The 18,820-nt window shown below is 43.6% G+C and overlaps 1 protein-coding gene and 1 non-coding gene across 2 annotated transcripts in view; both read left to right on the forward strand.

Moving 5' to 3' along the window:
• F9 (coagulation factor IX) overlaps positions 1-16,772 on the forward strand; it is a 32,724-nt gene extending 15,952 nt beyond the window's left edge. Inside the window, exons 5-8 of the mRNA XM_026009040.2 lie at positions 1,506-1,634; positions 3,861-4,057; positions 13,775-13,889; positions 14,517-16,772. Coding sequence (XP_025864825.1) covers positions 1,506-1,634; positions 3,861-4,057; positions 13,775-13,889; positions 14,517-15,064 — 989 coding nt within the window. The 3' untranslated portion in view covers positions 15,065-16,772. The remainder of the gene's footprint in view (positions 1-1,505; positions 1,635-3,860; positions 4,058-13,774; positions 13,890-14,516) is intronic.
• LOC140596336 (U6 spliceosomal RNA) lies at positions 4,801-4,907 on the forward strand. The gene has a single exon (XR_011998371.1). It is a non-coding gene; the product is annotated as a U6 spliceosomal RNA (small nuclear RNA).
• Positions 16,773-18,820: the final 2,048 nt, after the last annotated feature.

An 18,820-nucleotide genomic window follows, 5' to 3' on the forward strand; every position in this document is an offset into this window, starting at 1 on the left:
AGTACAGAAAATGTGAGCCACTAATGCTCATCATTGCCCACACATAATGTCTTTGGCATTTAGCCACCTTAAAGGACCTGATTTCATTCTCTTGTGTTGACATATATCCATATCAGCCAGCTTCAAGTGTGTTTAGATAAACTGGATTATATTAAAATTATGAATTTTGGTGGGGCACCTGAGTGGCTCAATCCATTAAGCGTCCGACTCTTGATTTCAGTTCAGGTCATGATCTCAGGGTCATGAGATCAAAACCTGCATCAGGCTCCACACTCAGCGGGGAGTCTGCTTAAGATTCTTTCTCTCCCTGTCCCTCTGCACACCCTCCCGTCACTTGCTCACTCTCTCTAAAATGAATCTTTAAAAAAAAAAAAAAGCTATGAACTTGTATTCAGCAAAATATACTATTTTAGGACAAAAAGGCAAGTCAGAGTGGGAGAAGAAACCTGCAATACATATGTCCAAGAACTGGAACTCTCACACATCGATGGTGAGAATTTAAATATGTACAATTATTTCAGAAAACTGCTTGGCAATATCTACTAAACCTGAACATATGATCCATAATTGCACTCATAAGCACATACCCAGTATTCATGCATATGCTACCAAAAGATACGTATTAAGAATGTTCATTAGAGCATTATATCTAAGAGCCAAAAACTGGAAACTCAACTATTCATCAGCAGTAAAATGCATACAGACAGTAATAGTCGCACAATGGAACACGACACAGCATGCAAATGAACCACTGCTGTTTACAAATAACACGGATGAATCTCACAAAGGGTTAAATGAAAGACACAGAGGAGTGTGAGCTGCTATTTATATACAGTTCAACGACAGGCAAAATTCACTCTCAGGATTTGGTAATGGATGGCAAGTTTGGAACGGAGGGCTAGTGTGTAGTGGTGGAGGGGGCATCGGGGGAGCTTCTGAGATGTGGATAATGACCTATGCATTGATCCGTTTAGTGTTTAAACAGGTGCACACACTTTGTGAAAATTCACCCTGAAGCTTTGGGGACTTCTCTGAATATATCCTATCCTCTCATAAACAGTGTCTTAAAATTGCAGTGCAAGATTTAGTGAAAGTAGAAGACCCAAACCTTCAGTTTATGCCAAACCAAACATATTACTGCCACTTTTATACCTTATTAAGATTTTTTTAAAGATTTTATTTATTTATTCATGAGAGACAGAGAGAGAGAGGCAGAGACACAGGCAGAGGGAGGAGCAGGCTCCATGCAGGGAGCCCGACGTGGGACTCGATCCCGGGTCTCCAGGATCACGCCCTGGGCTGAACCCAGGCACTAAACCACTGAGCCATCCAGGGATCCCCCCAAGAATTTTATCTTTCTTTCTACTCTCAGCTCAAGGCTCCCAAGCCTCTTTCCATGAATGCCCCCTGCTTACACTTGACCTATATATGAGTCACTGGTTTCATGTACTCTTGAGAAATGTGTGTGAAATGATGCTGTTACTGTTGATTTTGCTTTCTTTCAGATGTAACATGCAACATTAAGAATGGCAGATGCAAGCAGTTTTGTAAATTGGGCCCCGATAACAAGGTGGTTTGTTCCTGTACTACGGGATACCAACTTGCGGAAGACCAAAGGTCCTGTGAACCAGCAGGTCAGAATCTAATAAAGTTTTTTTTAACACTCTCCAAATCTATATTTGAACCTTCAGTATTTTAACTAGTCCACGTACTTTCATAAACCCTGTTTGTTTCTACTTCCTTTTAAAATCATAGAACAGATTAGTATCTTGAATTGGACAATTTTTCAAATTGCATCATCATTGTATTTATTTATTTATTTAGCATCATCATTTTAAATAGAAGTTCTGTAATTGTTCTCAGTCTGAATTCTTTTCCATGTCCTTTTTTTTCTTCTAGATCATGAAGCAATCAATTTATGAGACCTCTGTATATTTGTAATTCATCAAGTCAAATTACTGTAGTAGCCCCAGACCATAAAAGACATATAAATGATTGACTGATAGGCTTCTAGTACAAGGAATGGCAAATGTTAAGCATGATTGTGTCAGGGTGTGACTGGCTTACCCTGACAAGGTTATTTCCTATCCTTGGGTCTCGGGCTGAGTTTACACACTTGGCATCAGAACAGTTCCGACAATCATCTGTTTCAAGTTGTGCCAGGCTGACCAACACAGTCCATACAGCAGTGGACAAAACAATGTTTCCCAGTCATGTCAACCAGGCTACCGTGTTGACAGCTGACTAGTGTATTCAGAACATCTCCACTCCACGCTCCTATTGCTCTTCTCTGAAATGAAGCAATAGAAACTTTGATTAAAAAAAAAAATTTTTTTTAAAGTAGTCTCTGCAGGATCAATTATATTTGATAAATGAGGGGCCTTTTTGAAGCAAACTAGATATAATTTCTTTTGCATTTTCAAAGCCTGATATTAAATTGGTACATTAAATCATGCACCATTCCTCTGTAACTGGGTTCGATACCTATCTCACCAAAGCACCCGGCAGAGGAAATTAAAGAAAGGACAGAAGCCAAGAGTGTACATGCTGCTATTTCAACTAAAATGAAGAGACTCTAATGCTTCAGGGACCTAGCCACCCATCCTTCTGCCTAGTTCTTCACATACACTGCTTCACAGCTTGCCCAGCTCCGGAGAAAAAGATCTATATGTTTTAACCTTCAAAATCTAACTTCCAGTGTAGACAGATGGCATAGTAGCTAAACCCTTATGAGCCCTTCTATGTTAGATAGGAAAAAAAAAAGAATTGAGAACCACCTCGAACTATTAAGTGTTATATTTGAATATAGCTTTATCTTTAGCAGAGTAAGTAGGCCAAACCTAAAATAAACTTTCTTGCCTTTCAATAGTAATGGTCCCTTTTCTCCAGCCATTGTTGATGATGTATATTTATACATAAGTATTTTGAACTAATTTCCTGTTTTCCCAACCACATGCTGTCTTCATGATACTTTGCTGCAGCTGGTTGCTATAGAAATGTCTGTTATAAGGAATGTGGCTAGAAGGAAAGTGAGAAATGAAAATGAAATGTGAGGTGACTTTGCTTGACTACAAATTTCCATTCTGGTTGTCCCCAATGTATCAGTAGACAATTTCTTGTCTTTAGGAAATAAACTGACCCAAGGTTAAAAAGGTGGCCAGTTCCCATGTGGATGTGGCTATGATAATCATATTAGTAATTTCTTTGGTTAAAGGGTTTAAGTTTAGTAATCCCTACACCCAAAGTGGGGCTCAAACTCACGACCCCCACATCAAGAGCCACATGCTCTTCCAACTGAACCAGCCAAGCACCCCAACAATTTATCCAGTTAATACTTAACCAAATGAAATAATTAAATCATGATTTCTTCCCAGCATATCCTTAAACCCACCTTGGAGTCTAGAAAGCATTCTAGTCTACAAAAGAAAGCCTGGCTCACAATGAACCACAGAAGTCCCATTTACCTAGTTCTAAAGTTAAAGTTACAGGGCAACAGTCATCAGAATACCATTTAAGGACAGTACTTGGGAGTAAGACTTTTTAGTAAAGAAACAAAACAAAGTCATTAGACTTTATAAAACTCTTACAAAATTTGATTCTGGAACACCTATTCTATTTCCGTGAAGATGATGGATTCCTGAGCCAAATGTTCTTTTCATGAAGGATTTGAAAACTTTCCATGAAAATAATGCAATTAACCTTTTAGTTTGAGACTATATTCATTGATTAGATTTTAAAAATATTGATGGGCCTGCTTCTCAGAAGTGACAAGGATAGGCCTCATTCTCACTTTCTGTAATACACGTTCTGCTTGCCAATGAAAAATATCAGAATACTAAATTTTTTTCCCATCTTTCTAGTGCCGTTTCCATGTGGAAGAGTTTCTGTCCCTCACATTTCTATGACACGCACCCGTGCTGAAACTCTTTTTTCCAATATGGACTATGAAAATTCAACTGAAGTGGAAAAAAATTTGGATAACGTCACCCAACCGCTTAACGACTTCACTCGAGTTGTTGGTGGAAAAGAGGCCAAACCAGGTCAATTCCCTTGGCAGGTACTCTATATTAATGGTGTGTCAAAACTGGAGCCCAGAGGGCAAGGGACAGGCCAGGTGGAGGCTGAGGCTAGGGCACCAGACAGACCTATTGGGGCGAGGGAAGTGTTTAGGCAAGTTTAAGCACTAGGCAATATGAAGAAGCCCTCAGTGGTGGAGAGCGAGTGAACCAGAAGTCTGGGGACAGCTACTACAAGGTCAAGGAGAGTCTGACACCAAGGAAAGCATAGCAGGATTCCAGACATGCAATTGGGAAGTCTAGAAGTGAGGTCACAGATACTGGGGTTCAGGGTACTACTTCAGCTTGTGGGAGAACTGGTGAGAGAAAATCTCCAGGTCCAGAGAAACTGGATTATTTTGAAGGGATTTTTAAAAGGACTCACATAGGAGTAAAACAAGAACTGGGTTACTGGAACTAGGGTCTGAAATAGGGGCTTGACCCAAGGCTCAAAGTGTGCTAGCATCAGAATCACCTGAAAACTTGTTAGCAATGCAAATTTTCCTGCCATACCCCAGATCTACAGAAGCCCAATCTCTGGGGGGATGGCAACTTGTGTGCTAGTTAACAAGCCCTTCCGGTGATGCGCACTACAATTTGAAACCAAAGGAACCAAACCATAAACTCATGGTACCTAGTCCCACATTTCTCCAGGTGTGGTCTGCAAACAACCCACATGAGAATCAACTGTGCACATGTCTGAGGCAACAACCAAGAGCTAGATCTGTAGCAAAATTTGTAATTGGTGCTCGCTTCGGCAGCACATATACTAAAATTGGAACGATACAGAGAAGATTAGCATGGCCCCTGCGCAAGGATGACACGCAAATTCGTGAAGCGTTCCATATTTTTATAAAGTGCTGCAGTAAAAAAAAAAAAAAAAAAAAAAAAAAATTTGTAATTGACCTACAGCTAACTTTTAAGTGATTCCATCTGAGAGAAGAAGTGGGGCCCAGAGGCAAGGAGCCAGGCTGGTCCTTATATAAAGTGGTGCCATCCAATAACGTGACTACCAACCACATGTAGCTATTTAAATCTAAATAACTACCCTTAAGTAAAATTAAAAATGTATCTCAGTCACACCTGCCACATTTCAAGTGCACAAAAGCCACATATGGCTGGTGGCTATGGTACTAGACAGCACAGATACGGAACATTTCCGTCATTGCAGAAAGTTCTATTGGACAGTGCTTATAATAGTTTAGTCTAACTAAAACCTCCCTAGTAGCCACAATCATATATTTTGTGACTATTTCAAGATGCTTCACTCCAAAATATTTTCTCTACTGAGGTCTGAACTTTTGCCACCAGGGACCAGTAGCTTCGAAGATTTTTTTAATCATCCAACCAGTAACAATTTAAGGCAGGATCAGGTAAATGTCCCAGGTTTAACACCACTGGAATTCTCTGACACTATGTATCTACTCAGGATTCTTGAGAATGCCTGACATTTTCCAAAATAATGGATAAGATACTGAACATGTACCTGGGGTAGGGCTTGGCACAGACATGGTAGAGAATGGTACTGAAGGGGGATAGACCATCACAACCAAGACTTTCCTTTCCATTCTCTTACCTTAGCTCTGCTTTTAGGAATATTTGTCGGACTTGATCTTACAGCCAATAAAATACACTGTGTGTTTCTTTTTTTTTTTATAATTTTTTATTTATTTATGGTAGTCACACACACACAGAGAGAGAGAGAGAGAGAGGCAGAAACACAGGCAGAGGGAGAAGCAGGCTCCATGCACCGGGAGCCCGACGTGGGATTCGATCCCGGGTCTCCAGGATCGCGCCCTGGGCCAAAGGCAGGCACCAAACCGCTGCGCCACCCAGGGATCCCCACTGTGTGTTTCTTTATACCTCCTCTATCTTCTATTTACGCATCCTACCAGCGCTGCTTCCTTCATCCACATCTTTATTCTCTCTCATGACTCTTCACAAGACTGACCTTCTCCACTGACCTTTCCTTGAACAATTGCTTCTGGATACAGCCACTCTAATTATGCTTTCATTCTATTTAACATCCATGTATCTAATTCTATCAGATTTTACTATTTGTGTTCTTGCGCACTCTCATTCATTATGTATCCAACTTCCATGGATAGGTGGTTGGAAAAGATCCTACTTTATAATAATTATCTTCCTTGTGGCTGTGGGACATAAAGTAGTCCCCAGAGTGGAGGATCCACTAACCCAGGGGTGTTTTATTAGCTAAAAGATGACTCCTCTTAAAAAAAAAAAAAAAGCCCCAGGATTAAAAAAATATATATATCCCCAGGATGCACACATTGCGGGCTTAGCATTGTCCCCTTGTCAACCCAGAAACGAAATTGGCAAAAATACTTCAATAAGAGCTAAAAGGCGACGAGGGTAATAAAGTCTCAATTGAGTCACATAATCTTTCCATTCTCCACCCACCCCCGTTAAGCCAGATGCTTGCCAATTTTTTAACAACACAAATCTTTCCTAATAGGAATTTCAGTTACTCTAGCAAGCTATTTTTTTTTTTTATTTTAAGCAGAAGAGACCATTAGATGATGGTTGCAGTTGTAGCAGTAAGGAAGAGGATAAAAATGATACACATCATTCCAAATCCTTTCATGTCCCCCTCATTGCACACTTATATAGTCGTATACCTATTGACTCTTTCCCATCAAGCCTAGTTAAGATCATATAGAATGTTCAAGACCACTCATGCACATGTTCACTCCCTATTTCATCCACATGAAGTAGGATTACTGACTGTAGAGGCACAAAGCACTAAGTTTTAGTCTTTTCCAAAGGTGAAGAGCTGAACTACTTTCTAGTGTACTTGAGAAAGACCCTGTCATACTTCTGCACTATTTCCTTCCCGCCCAAGAGCTGTCTCTCCACACCCACCTCTACCCACTTTCTCACAAAAGGTTCCTCCTGGTTTTCAAAACCAGGAGATAAACTGAGTGTACAAAAGTCACTTTCAAAGATGAAACAGGAAATGAAACAAGCCAGAATCTGTCATTTGTGGATGAGCCAGCTCCACATCCCGGCTAATCCGCAAGGTTTGATACTTGACTTGATTTATACTGGATTTGATTGCAGGCAAGGCATCAAGAGAAAGCAAGCAACAGCTGGGGGTTCCATGGCCACAACAGTAGATCTATGGCTCAGAAATATGGAACAGTTTAGGAATATCACCCAGATAGGATTCCAAATTTCCATGCTTCCCATAAGGGTGGGGGGCAGGAGATAAAGCAACCACCTGCGTGAACAAATCGCAGGAAGAACAAAGGGAGGTCACTTTCATCAGGAGTAATGAATGGCATCAAGCTGGAAAGGTTTAGGGCGCTAAGGGAAAGGTCTAAGTCAGCTGTTTGCGAGAGCCAAGGGGCCACAGGGGAAGGGACAAGGCGACTTTCGCTTTGAGGGCTTATGGGTCAAAGTTGCAGGCAGGCAGATCCTGGCCCCGGGTTACAAAGCCACAGTGACTGTGTGGGGCTGGGCAGCTTTGGGAGGAAACTTTGTTTGAACAAATGTTTGGTGAACTGTTAACCTGAAGAGCTGGAGACAGCATGGGCCTGATAAACCCGTGGGGAGAGCGTCCACGGCCTTGGTTCCTCTGGTGGGAGATTAGAGCAGGCCAGAGGACCACCACCCCCTGACCCAGGTTTGAGACCCTAAGGAGTGAGGTTCGCCTTCCCCGAGCTCAAGGGTGGCCATGGCCATGTTCAAGCCTTACCTTATTCGAGGACTTTCAGCTTGCGGGCTGGAGGTGAAGCCACACTGGGCCTACCCCTCCCCCTCCCACCTCCCCCCACCCCAGGTCAGGCCAGGCCCTGACACATCCCATAACCCCTTGGCCACATCTCCACGCCCGGACCCCTAAGGCCGCAGGCACGCAGGGCAGGCGGACTCACCTGACCTCTAACCTCCCTGCAGTGGTGGAGGCCTGGTGGAGGCCAGGAGGCCAGTTGCCTTCATTCTCCCTCCAGATGAGGGCGGAGGGCTCAGAGCCCCTGGAGACTGCAAGGAAGAGGGCTCAGGGACTCTGCAGGGACACTTGAGAATCCCAGAAAGGAAGCCCCAGGGCGAAGTGCACTACATAAGGACACAGGATATTTCCTAGAGTGACCACATCCTTAGATTGCAAAACTAAAGCCGGACTCCAATTTCGTACAACTACGTAGGGAAGCCATGAAAACCTTTGAACCTTAGAGATAAAAGGAAAATCAAAACACCTGTACTACCAGATCACCTTCATCAACAGTTTGAAAGAGAGATTTGAGAAAGCAACACCCCCATCCCGGACTTTCTAAAGCTTTAATTTGGTTTTGGGCCTTTGCCCTTGACCCTGTCAGCCCACAATTCTGAGCACGCAGAAACTTGCCCCAAGAGGTCTCCCACCTCTTCTGTTTTGGTGTTGGATCTGTCTGGCCTTGAATGTGAAGTATTTTCTGGTCTTTCTATTTTCTGTTTTACCATGGGCCTCAGCTGTGTATTAGCCATAGTTATTCTGCATTTAATAATTTGGAGATCATTCTAACAGATTGAAAAAATGGAATGCAATTCCATTTTTGGAAAGCCAAGTGGTGAAGCTTTCCTTAACCTGTGTATTAGGTTGTATCACATACAATTGCCAATATTCAACTGTTTTAACCAGAAAATTGTCAGAAGAAGTAGTCTGTGTATTCCTAATTCTGTTCTTGGCCTAAACAATCTTTATTTTTTTTATTTTATAAATTTATTTTTTATTGGCGTTCAATTTGCCAACATATAGAATAACACCCAGTGCTCATCCCCTCAAGTGCCCACCTCAGTGCCCGCCACCCAGTCACCCCCACCCCCGCCCACCTCCCCTTCCAGCACCCCTAGTTCGTTTCCCAGAGTTAAGAGTCTCTCATGTTCTGTCTCCCTTTCTGATATTTCCCACTCAGTTTTTCTCCTTTCCCCTTTATTCCCTTTCACTATTTTTTATATTCCCCAAATGAATGAGACCATATAATCCTAAACAATCTTTAAAACATCTCAACATTTTCCCCAGTCTCAGCTTTTCTCAGCTTTGGTCTGAAGCTATCAGTAAACATACCTGAGCTTTTGACCTGTACAGCTACCCCCACACACCCAATCCTTTCCATTGATTAGGACACACCCCTATGGAAAACAGCAGGCAGTTACCATATGTATGAATCAGAACTTTTTCTTTCTTTCTTTCTTTTTTTTGTAAAGGGGGAAGGATTGGGAGAAAGATTTTATATGAAGGACCTAAGACTATAGACATGTCCTTACTTGAAAAAAGTAACTCTCAAATGATAAAGTTTCAATTAAGAGAAATAAAAACATGACATATGTACTCTCACTTGGCCCCACACAGCTATTTTGGACAGAACATTTAGATTATTATTCTCTAGGATGGTTTGATGAAATCTCTTTAATGAATAGTCTAGTTAACCATTAAAAATCAAAAATGGAAAAAAAAGAAAGAAAGAAAGAAGATGAGCATCTCTTCTGTGCCCAGAAAAATGAAATCGGGCCAATGGCTGGGTGGATCACACCTGTGGGCATAAAAAGCTGTATATCATGCAGAAATAGTTTTGCTTTTTTTTTTATTTTCTTTTTTTAAGATTTAATTTATTTATTCATGAGAAACACAGAGAGAGAGGGGCAGAGACACAGGCAGAGGGAGAAGCAGGCCATATGCAGGGAGCCTGATGCGGGACTCAATCCCAGGTCTCCAGGATCACGCCCTGGGCTGAAGGCAGCGCTAAACCGCTGAGCCAACCGGGGTTGCCCAGTTTTGCTTTTTATATGAGAGAGAACTAGTATGCAAATGGGAAAAAAATGTTGTTGTTGTTTTTTTTTACTGTAAAATTGGAGGTGACTACATAGAGAGAATAAGAGTTTATTGAAATCACAGGGGAAGGCCAAATTCAAGTTAAAGGTTAGGAAGAGAACCAACAGGGCAACAGCTACTACTCTGGGCTGGCATTATCAATGAGCACCATCAGAAGAGCTTTGTGAATGTGTATTTTGTAGATGGATGTGGGTGTGTTTGCTGTGCATCTGTGTATGTGTCTGAAAGAGAGAAAGCAGGCTCCTATTAGGATAGACAAACATGAAAAGGGTTGACAGATCAGAACTTGGATGCCTTGCTCAGAACATATGCTTTCCCATTTTTCCCTTCATTTTCCAAAGTGATGTCTTACAAGAGCTTGTCCTCGGCCAAGCTGACAGCTCATCCCCAAATAGCTCATATTTAGATAGCTGTGATCCTGTGGTAGCCAAGCAAACATTCCAAAATCTAGTCATTTGTAATATCTTTAAATGCAAATATATGTTAGGGCTTTTTCTTGGCAAAGATGTTTGCTAAAATTTCTAATACCAATCAGGGATTGGCGGGGGGCGGGCGGGGGAATGCTCTCAGGCTTAAAAGAACACAATCATATTTCTCAGCCATCCACCAGAAAGGAGCAGAAGCTCCAGGCAGCAAGTCTTTGGCAGGAGTCAGACTAGCTACATCATAGTCTCTGTGCCCAGGGGCTATGGATATCGTTCAGTCTGGCCTAACCAACCCATTAAGCTGAGAGATGTCCAGGCACCTCTAATACAGAAGAAAAGCACCGTTCTCTCATTGCATGTGAGTCTGTAACTCCAGTTACCCGAATGGATGCTTTCAGATGTGACCATCAGGACCCATATAGGACAGCGCTACCCAAACTTACTGAGTGATTAAAAATCACTTGGGGTCAGGGCCAGCTTCATGAGCTTGTAACCAGCGCACCTGCATGAGGCCTTGGTTTTGGAAGGGTCCCAAATTTGGAGTTCAATGTTTTGTGTTTTGGAACTCAAGTCTGATGAGACAATGGAGCAGCCATGCCCTGGAAGCTTGGAACCTCTCCCCTACCTCCTAGGGATGGATTCTTGACTTCCTACTCCCTTGTCCCCCGGTTCCCTGGCTGGGCCTGCCTCTTCCTCCCCATACCTGCCCAGTGACTACTGCCACCCTCAACCCAGGGCACGTAACATACTCCCCTCCTCGTCCCCAACAGCTATCACAGGTGCAGGGAGGGCTGAGGTTGGGTGTACACAGTCTATGCCATTTTGGGAGGGGACATGGCCACAGAACATCTCAGGACCAGAAGTTTGCCACAGTTCATTTGGAGAGTGAATGGTGGGGGCAAGCCTCTTGCCCACCTCCGTTTTAAGTACTGAGCACATCCTGGTATGGATGTTGTAATCCCTTGGGAATCATGCCTCCACAATTAATTACTGCAGCAGGCCAGTGAGAAGGGAAGACTGACTTACCTTCCCCCATGCGGCATGGGGCTGGTGGAAGAGGGGACCTGGCAGCCAAGGGCCTTTGTGCCAGCCTGCCAAATCACAGGGTACATCTCCTGGGCACTCTCCCAGCAAATATCCCCCATGCCTGAGGAAGCATGACATTAAGTAGTAAAATTTAAAACTCAGTCAGTTAAGCATCTGACTCTTGATCTCAGCTCAAGTCTTGATCTCAGGGTCATGGGTTCAAGCCCCATGTTGGGCTCCACACTGGGCATGGAGCCTACTTTAAAAAATTAAATTAAAAGAACACCCATGGTAGATTGCAAGACACCACAGAAGAAAGGAAAAAAAATTGTATTGAAGGATTTTCAATGGCATGTTTCTTCCCAGCTTTTGAGCAAGGGGTCTCGCCTTTTCATTTTGCACTGAACCCCACAAATTATGTAGCCAGCTTTGTGTGGACTGAGCACTTTTAAAATGTAAAGTCACCAAGCCTTGGAAATTCTGAACCAGAATTTCTCAGACTTAATTATGCATAAGGATTTTCTGGAGCTCTTCATTTCCTTTAGTCACACCCACCAAATATTCTATTTAAGTTCGGGCAGGAGTGCCCTCAAATGATTTTACAAGCATCCCAGATGATTCTATTGCAATTAATTGGTCCACCAACCACACTTATGAGCATAGGTTCTCAAGCCAGGCAGACTAAGGTTTGCATCCTAGCTTCACCACTGACCTTAGGGGAGTTCACGTACCTATCTAAACTTCGGTTTGCTCATCTGTAAATGGATATATTAATATCACCCCACATTATTAAATGTACATAAAACACTTAGCATAATGATTAGTGCATAGTAAGCAATCAATAAATGTCCAAAACCATTAAGAAGACTGTTGAGTCTGGAGGGTGGCTACATGGGTGTTTATTATATTATTATGTGAGATTTCCTACATTTTTACGACTTTTCGAAATAGGCAGCAACTAGAATGAGAGAGAAAGCTAAAGTGTGGAAAAAGGGGTCAGAGGCTTGCAGTGAGTCGGCCCCAGAGGTCTCCTGGTAGGAGGCCAATGCTTCAGTGTCTAGGACTTAGCAGACATTCAGTAAATTGAATTCAGGACAAGGGTGTCTGGGTGGCTCAGTTGGTTAAGTGTCTGCCTTCAGCTCGGATCATGATCTCAGGGTCCTGGGATCAAGCCCAACATCTTGCTCCCTGCTCAATGGGAAACCTGCTTCTCCCTCTACCCCCTGCTTGTGCTCTCACTCTCTCTCTCTCTCTCTCACTCTCGCTGTCTCTTGTTCTCAAATAAATAAAATCTTTCTAAAAAATTGAATTCAGGACAAAAAGAATCTTCACTAGAACATGCACCTAGGACCTTCTCAAATTCACACTTAAGGGCATTGACCATTCTCTTTCCTTAGTTTAGAAATGGATTTATGTCTGAGACGAGGTGTGCTTTAGTCAAAGGGCAGGAGTTCCTAAGAGCCAGTCGGCTCCTGCGTAGGGTTTACCAAATGTTCAGTGCGCCCTCTGGTGTCCATACTTCTCAACTTTCTTCCTGAAGAGGCAGCCCAGAGCCCTCAGGTACACTGGAAGTGAAAATCTCCAAGCTGATCTAGATAGGTGGTAAAAAATATTCATTGTCCACTCTGCTCATACAATAGATGTACATGGGGGTGACTGGGTTACGGGCACTGAGGGGGGCACTTGATGGGATGAGCACTGGGTGTTATTCTATATGTTGGCAAATTGAACACCAATAAAAAATAAATTTATATATAAAAAAACAATAGATGTACAGATGAAAGAATGGATTGGCCTCTTCTTTAAGAATGCCCAAGCTCAGACGCCTCTGTCCACTTTGCCCAAGCCAGCTAAGTGGTCCTCACTGCCCGGAGGCCCATCAGCACGGCTCTTATGGGGGGCAGTGGTCTCAATTCATAGTTTGAAAAGGGCTTTAAGAAGACCTCAGTGGACAATCAATACTTTTTCTCTTCCAACTCACCCTGTGACAAGATTTCCCCACACAGGGACAGAAGACTCAATAATAACTCCGGATCTAGAGGAGTCAAGTCAGTGCGTTTCGGAATTTACCTGCCATATTCCCATGAAACGATGTGTGCCCTCAGACAATCTGACTCACCTGGAAAAGGAATCCAAGGGCCCCAAATCACCAAAAGAAGCCATTCCCTCCTATCTGTCTCCTCTAGAGATCCCTCTGGCTATCATTGCCCATCCTCCTCAAAATAGTTACAGAAATGGTTTTTTTGATCACGCTCCAGGAACACTAACTCATGTGCAAAGCTGACACTTTCCAGAAACACTCTGGTCTGCCAGCACCTAGAGTCCAATCCCCACCCCACCCCCCCACACACACACCCCTGCCTATCAACAGCACCTGTATTTATTTTGTTCAGGATCAAACACATTATGTAAGATGTTTCACAATCTTGTTTCCACAGGTCCTTTTGAATGGGAAAGTTGATGCATTCTGCGGAGGTTCCATCATCAATGAAAAATGGGTGGTAACTGCAGCCCACTGTATAGAGCCTGATGTTAAAATTACCATAGTTGCAGGTAAATAAACCAAAAAAAGGATAGGAATCTGCAGTATTTACTAGGCCTTCTGTATGATTGGCACATCATAGTTTCCTGAGGTCTACTAAGTTGGGCTAATGCTAGAGGAGCCATATTTCCAGAACCTAACTTCTTCCATCCTCCAAGCCCCCTGTAGTTCTGTTGGTGTGCCTCTATCAACACTCATCTCACGGGGGTACAATTATGTATGGTGTGTGCATTTCCCCACCAGACTGAGCCTTCCCCAAAGCCATGACCTATCATTCACCTTTGTATCTCTAGTGCCTGGCACAACCTTTGAATGAATGACCAAATGAATATATTATCTGTGCTCAAAAAAGCGGTCGAAATACTTGATATTAGGAATGTCTAGGGTAATTCATGACAGGTAGATTCATTACCACTTGAACAATGTAAGATTAGCAACGGCATGGGAGACCAAACCAGCTCCATGATGGTCCCAAATGGGTTTTTGGTCTGAAATGTATGCATTGGCCCTCATTACATTTTACCAAGATTGCACTTGTGGACACTTGGCTGCCAGTTAATTCAGTGATACCGAAAACCTTGGCAAATACGTTTATGTGTAAGTCTACCTGTGACTGAAGAGAAATTTATTTTCCATAGGTGAGCATAACACCGAGAAGAGGGAACATACGGAGCAGAAGCGAAACGTGATTCGCACTATTCTTCACCACAGCTATAATGCAACTATTAATAAGTACAACCATGACATCGCCCTTCTGGAACTGGATGAGCCCTTAACGCTGAACAGCTATGTAACACCTATTTGCATTGCTGACAGGGAATACTCGAACATCTTCCTCAAATTTGGGTCTGGCTATGTGAGTGGCTGGGGGAGGGTCTTCAACAGAGGGCGATCGGCTTCAATTCTTCAATACCTTAAAGTTCCACTTGTTGACCGAGCCACGTGCCTTCGGTCCACAAAGTTCACCATTTATAACAACATGTTCTGTGCTGGCTTCCATGAGGGAGGTAAAGATTCATGCCAGGGCGATAGTGGGGGACCCCATGTCACCGAAGTAGAAGGCATAAGTTTCTTAACTGGGATTATTAGCTGGGGTGAAGAGTGTGCGATGAAAGGGAAGTATGGAATATATACCAAGGTGTCCCGGTATGTCAACTGGATTAAAGAAAAGACGAAGCTCACCTAAAGAAAAATGTATTTCCAAGGTTGACACGTTTAGGGTAGAAAATGGACAAGGTCCTTTACTAACTAATCACTTTCTTTTATCTCTTTAGATTTGACTATATACATTCTCTGAATACTGCTTTTTCTCTTTCTGGGGAGAAATCTATCTAGAATTCCTATTTTAGTAGACTAAGTAGATTAGAAAATGTAATCACTACGGGAATGTACTGTGATGGGAACTTGTGACCACTCCCACAGGTCTAGCCCTTGGCACCATTGTGAGGTTAGGTTCTTCCTCCTGCCCATCAGGTGTTAAGTTTCTCCACTGGGGCAACTCCCTGATTCTCCCTCCTTGGCAGCATTCTATGTTCCAGACCTTTCTTACCTTTCCCATGGAAATCATCAAAATGTGTTAGATCTACATCCAGGATATTTGGTCTAGTTCATAACAAGTCTAACACCTCACTCGTTAAGGAAGAACACAGGAGCAACTGACAGGTTGCAACTCACCAGAAAACACTATTTCCTTTTCTGTATGCTTATTCCTGCTTCCTTTATCTCTTCTGTTTCCTAATCCTGAAATCAGTGTCTCTCTTTCTCTTTCTCTTTCTCTCTCTCTTTTTCCTACAGAGGATTAAAGGAGGGAAGGGACACATCATGCTGTTTTACTACTGCCCACAGTTATACATGTCTATCAAACCCAGACTTGCTTTCAGTTTGGTCTTTGACTTGCTTTTCAGAGCATAGGGATGAAGCCAGGTGCCTGAAGCACTTGCAGGAAAATTTGTCTGAAAGAGTCATGTTACTGTAATACATGCATCGTGGAAGGAATGACCGACCCATCAGAATAGTTCCAATAAGCATTTGTAATTGTGTTGTGATAGAGGTAACTAAGAAGGATGACATCAACTCCTGCGTCTCATCCCCCATGTGAAAAAAACTGTGAACTAAAAGAGAACAGCCAGTGTGCAATGTAGAACTAGTAGAGTCTTCAAGGAAGAATTCATTGGTGGGTCTCCAGTACTGGCCGGAGCTAAGGAAGAAGTTGCCCTCGACCAAAGAACATGAGCACCCTGTCTCCTAAACTAGCACGTCCCCACAGTGGAAAAGGATGTACTGGTGGCTTAAAGGCATGAGTCAGGGATGTCTGGGTGGCTCAGTGGTTGAGCCTTTGGCTCAGGGCATGATCCCAGCGTCCTGGGATTGAGTCCCGCATCAGGCTTCCTGCAGGGGGCCTGCTTCTCCCTCTGCTTATGTCTCTGCTTCTCTCTCTCTCTCTCTCTCTCTGTGTGTGTGTGTGTGTGTGTGTGTCTCATGAAAAAAATAAATAAAATCTTTAAAAAAAAAAAAGGGTATGAGTCATTCCAGTGAGCCATCTCACTCCCCCTTTTCTGGTTTCAGGTTCTCTAGGCAACTTTTTGATTATAATTAGGCCTTCCATATTGAATTTTCTAAAGAGTTGCTGACCAACCTCTGCATGTACTTTACTGTGTTAGGCTGGCTCCCTTTTATGAATTAATAAACTGTTGTTCTGGTTGATACTGTAGCTTTTTGTGAATGTGGCTGATGTGAATCAGTCATCCCGCATGTTGTTATATATGAGACTACTGACAAAATCATGTTTGGGACCACTTTGACCTCACCAAGCTGCTGCCCTCACCTCACCCCCAGCCAAGCATTTACTTTAGTCCTTCAAATACTAAGTACCAATAAATGTCTTTTCAAATTTCTCACTGTTTCTCGTTGAATCACTCACAGAGAAGTATCGCAAACACTACGTTCAGCGGGACACTGAGCATAACGCGTCCAAGTGCAACACGACACATCAGAGTTCTGATGCTCTGCTGTCACCTGGCCTTCCTATGAGGCAGTGTGTCCTGTGCCCGGCAGAGGACAGTGGTCTGCATCCACCTGAGACAGAACTGAGTTTAAATAGCCATGGATACGGCCTCGGATAAGTCACTCCACATTTGGGGCTCTAATTTCTCTGTTTGTACAATGAAGGAGTTTGATAGGATGCTCTCCAAAGGGCCTGGTTGACCTGAACAGTCTGTGATTTCATGATCTTTCATTCCTTCACCCAGCAAATATTCAAGGACTGATAACTGTGTGCCAACCGCCAATGTGCTCGTGAAATTTGAATCCACACTTATGTATTTTGTGAGTTAACTAAGATAATGTATATAAATTGCATTGTCTGTGCATGCTACATTACTACCCAGGAGAGGAGAGGCTCAACAGACGTTAGCTGAATCTGAACCTGTGTTTATTCCGGAGTAGGAATTAGTCTTGTATTATCATGAAGGGAGGCCATAATAAATAACAATAATGAGTGGGATTGAGGTTTCCTGAACAAACAAAAGAAATCAGTTCTGCTATTGTGAGCTAAAGGACAGAAAGAGGAGACAGGACAATTGTCAGCCTTAGGTGTGAGGAGGATACTGATTCATGCATGAAAACCCGTTACTTCAAATTTGAATGACTAAAGGTCTCCAGGCCCAGCACTCCCATAGTTGGTAAAAGTGAGCCATTGTGGCCTGGTTGCCATGGAGATCACCCCTTACAAAGGCAACAATGGGGGGGTGGCTGTACACCTCCTGTGACTGGTCTTCCCTGTGGCAGAGAAAGAAGATCCTGGCCCCATAGAGTTCCGAGCCACACTTCTCCTTTCTCCCATGAGCTCAGAAATGACAATTCAACACGAGCCACCACTACACGTGTGAGACCCTCCAGCCCACCTGAGAGCCAGGGACTTCAGAGCCAGGGCCTTGCTAGACTCTACCTAGGGCATTTGCAGGCGCCATGGAAGAATCATTAGTGCTTTCAAAATCACTGTAGCTACTTAACCTAAATGGGCAGAAACACGCTGCTGCAATATTGGAAGTGACAGCTGAAAATAGAGCTCTTGTTGAGGGAAGAAAAGTGTGTTAATGCAGTGCAGTCATTGTAACTTGCTGCTTAAGTAGCACTGGTTTTGGTTCTTCTGAAGATCAGTTGTTTTGTGATGGTGGGAACAGAGTCCCATCCAATTTGCTCTGTCAAGAGAAAAAGAAAGGGTTTTCTCCCCTACTCTTCTAAACCCTGACAGACCAGCTCACAAAGTCATTTTATTATCCTTTCTAAACTTCTGAAGGCTTGCAGTCCAACTGAAGGACGTCAGAGCTGCAAGGGCCCTCAGTCACCGTCAAAATCACTCTGCCCATTTAACAGATGGGGAGATGGAGGCCAAGAGAAGGCCTGGCCCGGAGTGACATAACGGCAGAATCAGGACTAGAACTCGAGTCTCCCACCCTGAACATGAGGGAATACAGCGCTTCCAGTTGGAGCACTGCCCATTTTCAGGGCAACTGGGGCCTTCCTTTCAGCAAACCCGAGACTGCAAATCGCCTAGAATTCCTACTAGTGATGCTCTAACTGACCAGCAGGTGGACCAACTCAAGACCAACAGGTAGTCTGGGAGGCACAGTGGCAGGCAAATAAGACCCTGGAGCGGCAGCCACCGGCTCCTAGCAGGCACTCGGTAGCACATGTGGAACAAACGTGCAGAGCTGGGGTCTGGCTTTGAGCCCAGCTGTGAGCGCTGGGCCTGCCAGATGTGACACTTGACTTCCAGGGCAAGTCTGTCAGTGTCATGTGGCGCCCAGGCGTGCCGGCAACATTTCAAGGCGGTTCACTGCAGCTGGGCCGGCTAAGACATGTGGCAGCCGGGGACAGCAGGCCACTCCAGAAGCTAAGCATGCGGCGCAGCCGTGGCGGGGCCAGGAAGCCGAGCTCAGCT

Source organism: Vulpes vulpes, chromosome X (assembly GCF_048418805.1).
Source record: "Vulpes vulpes isolate BD-2025 chromosome X, VulVul3, whole genome shotgun sequence".
NCBI classification, from domain to species: domain Eukaryota; kingdom Metazoa; phylum Chordata; class Mammalia; order Carnivora; family Canidae; genus Vulpes; species Vulpes vulpes.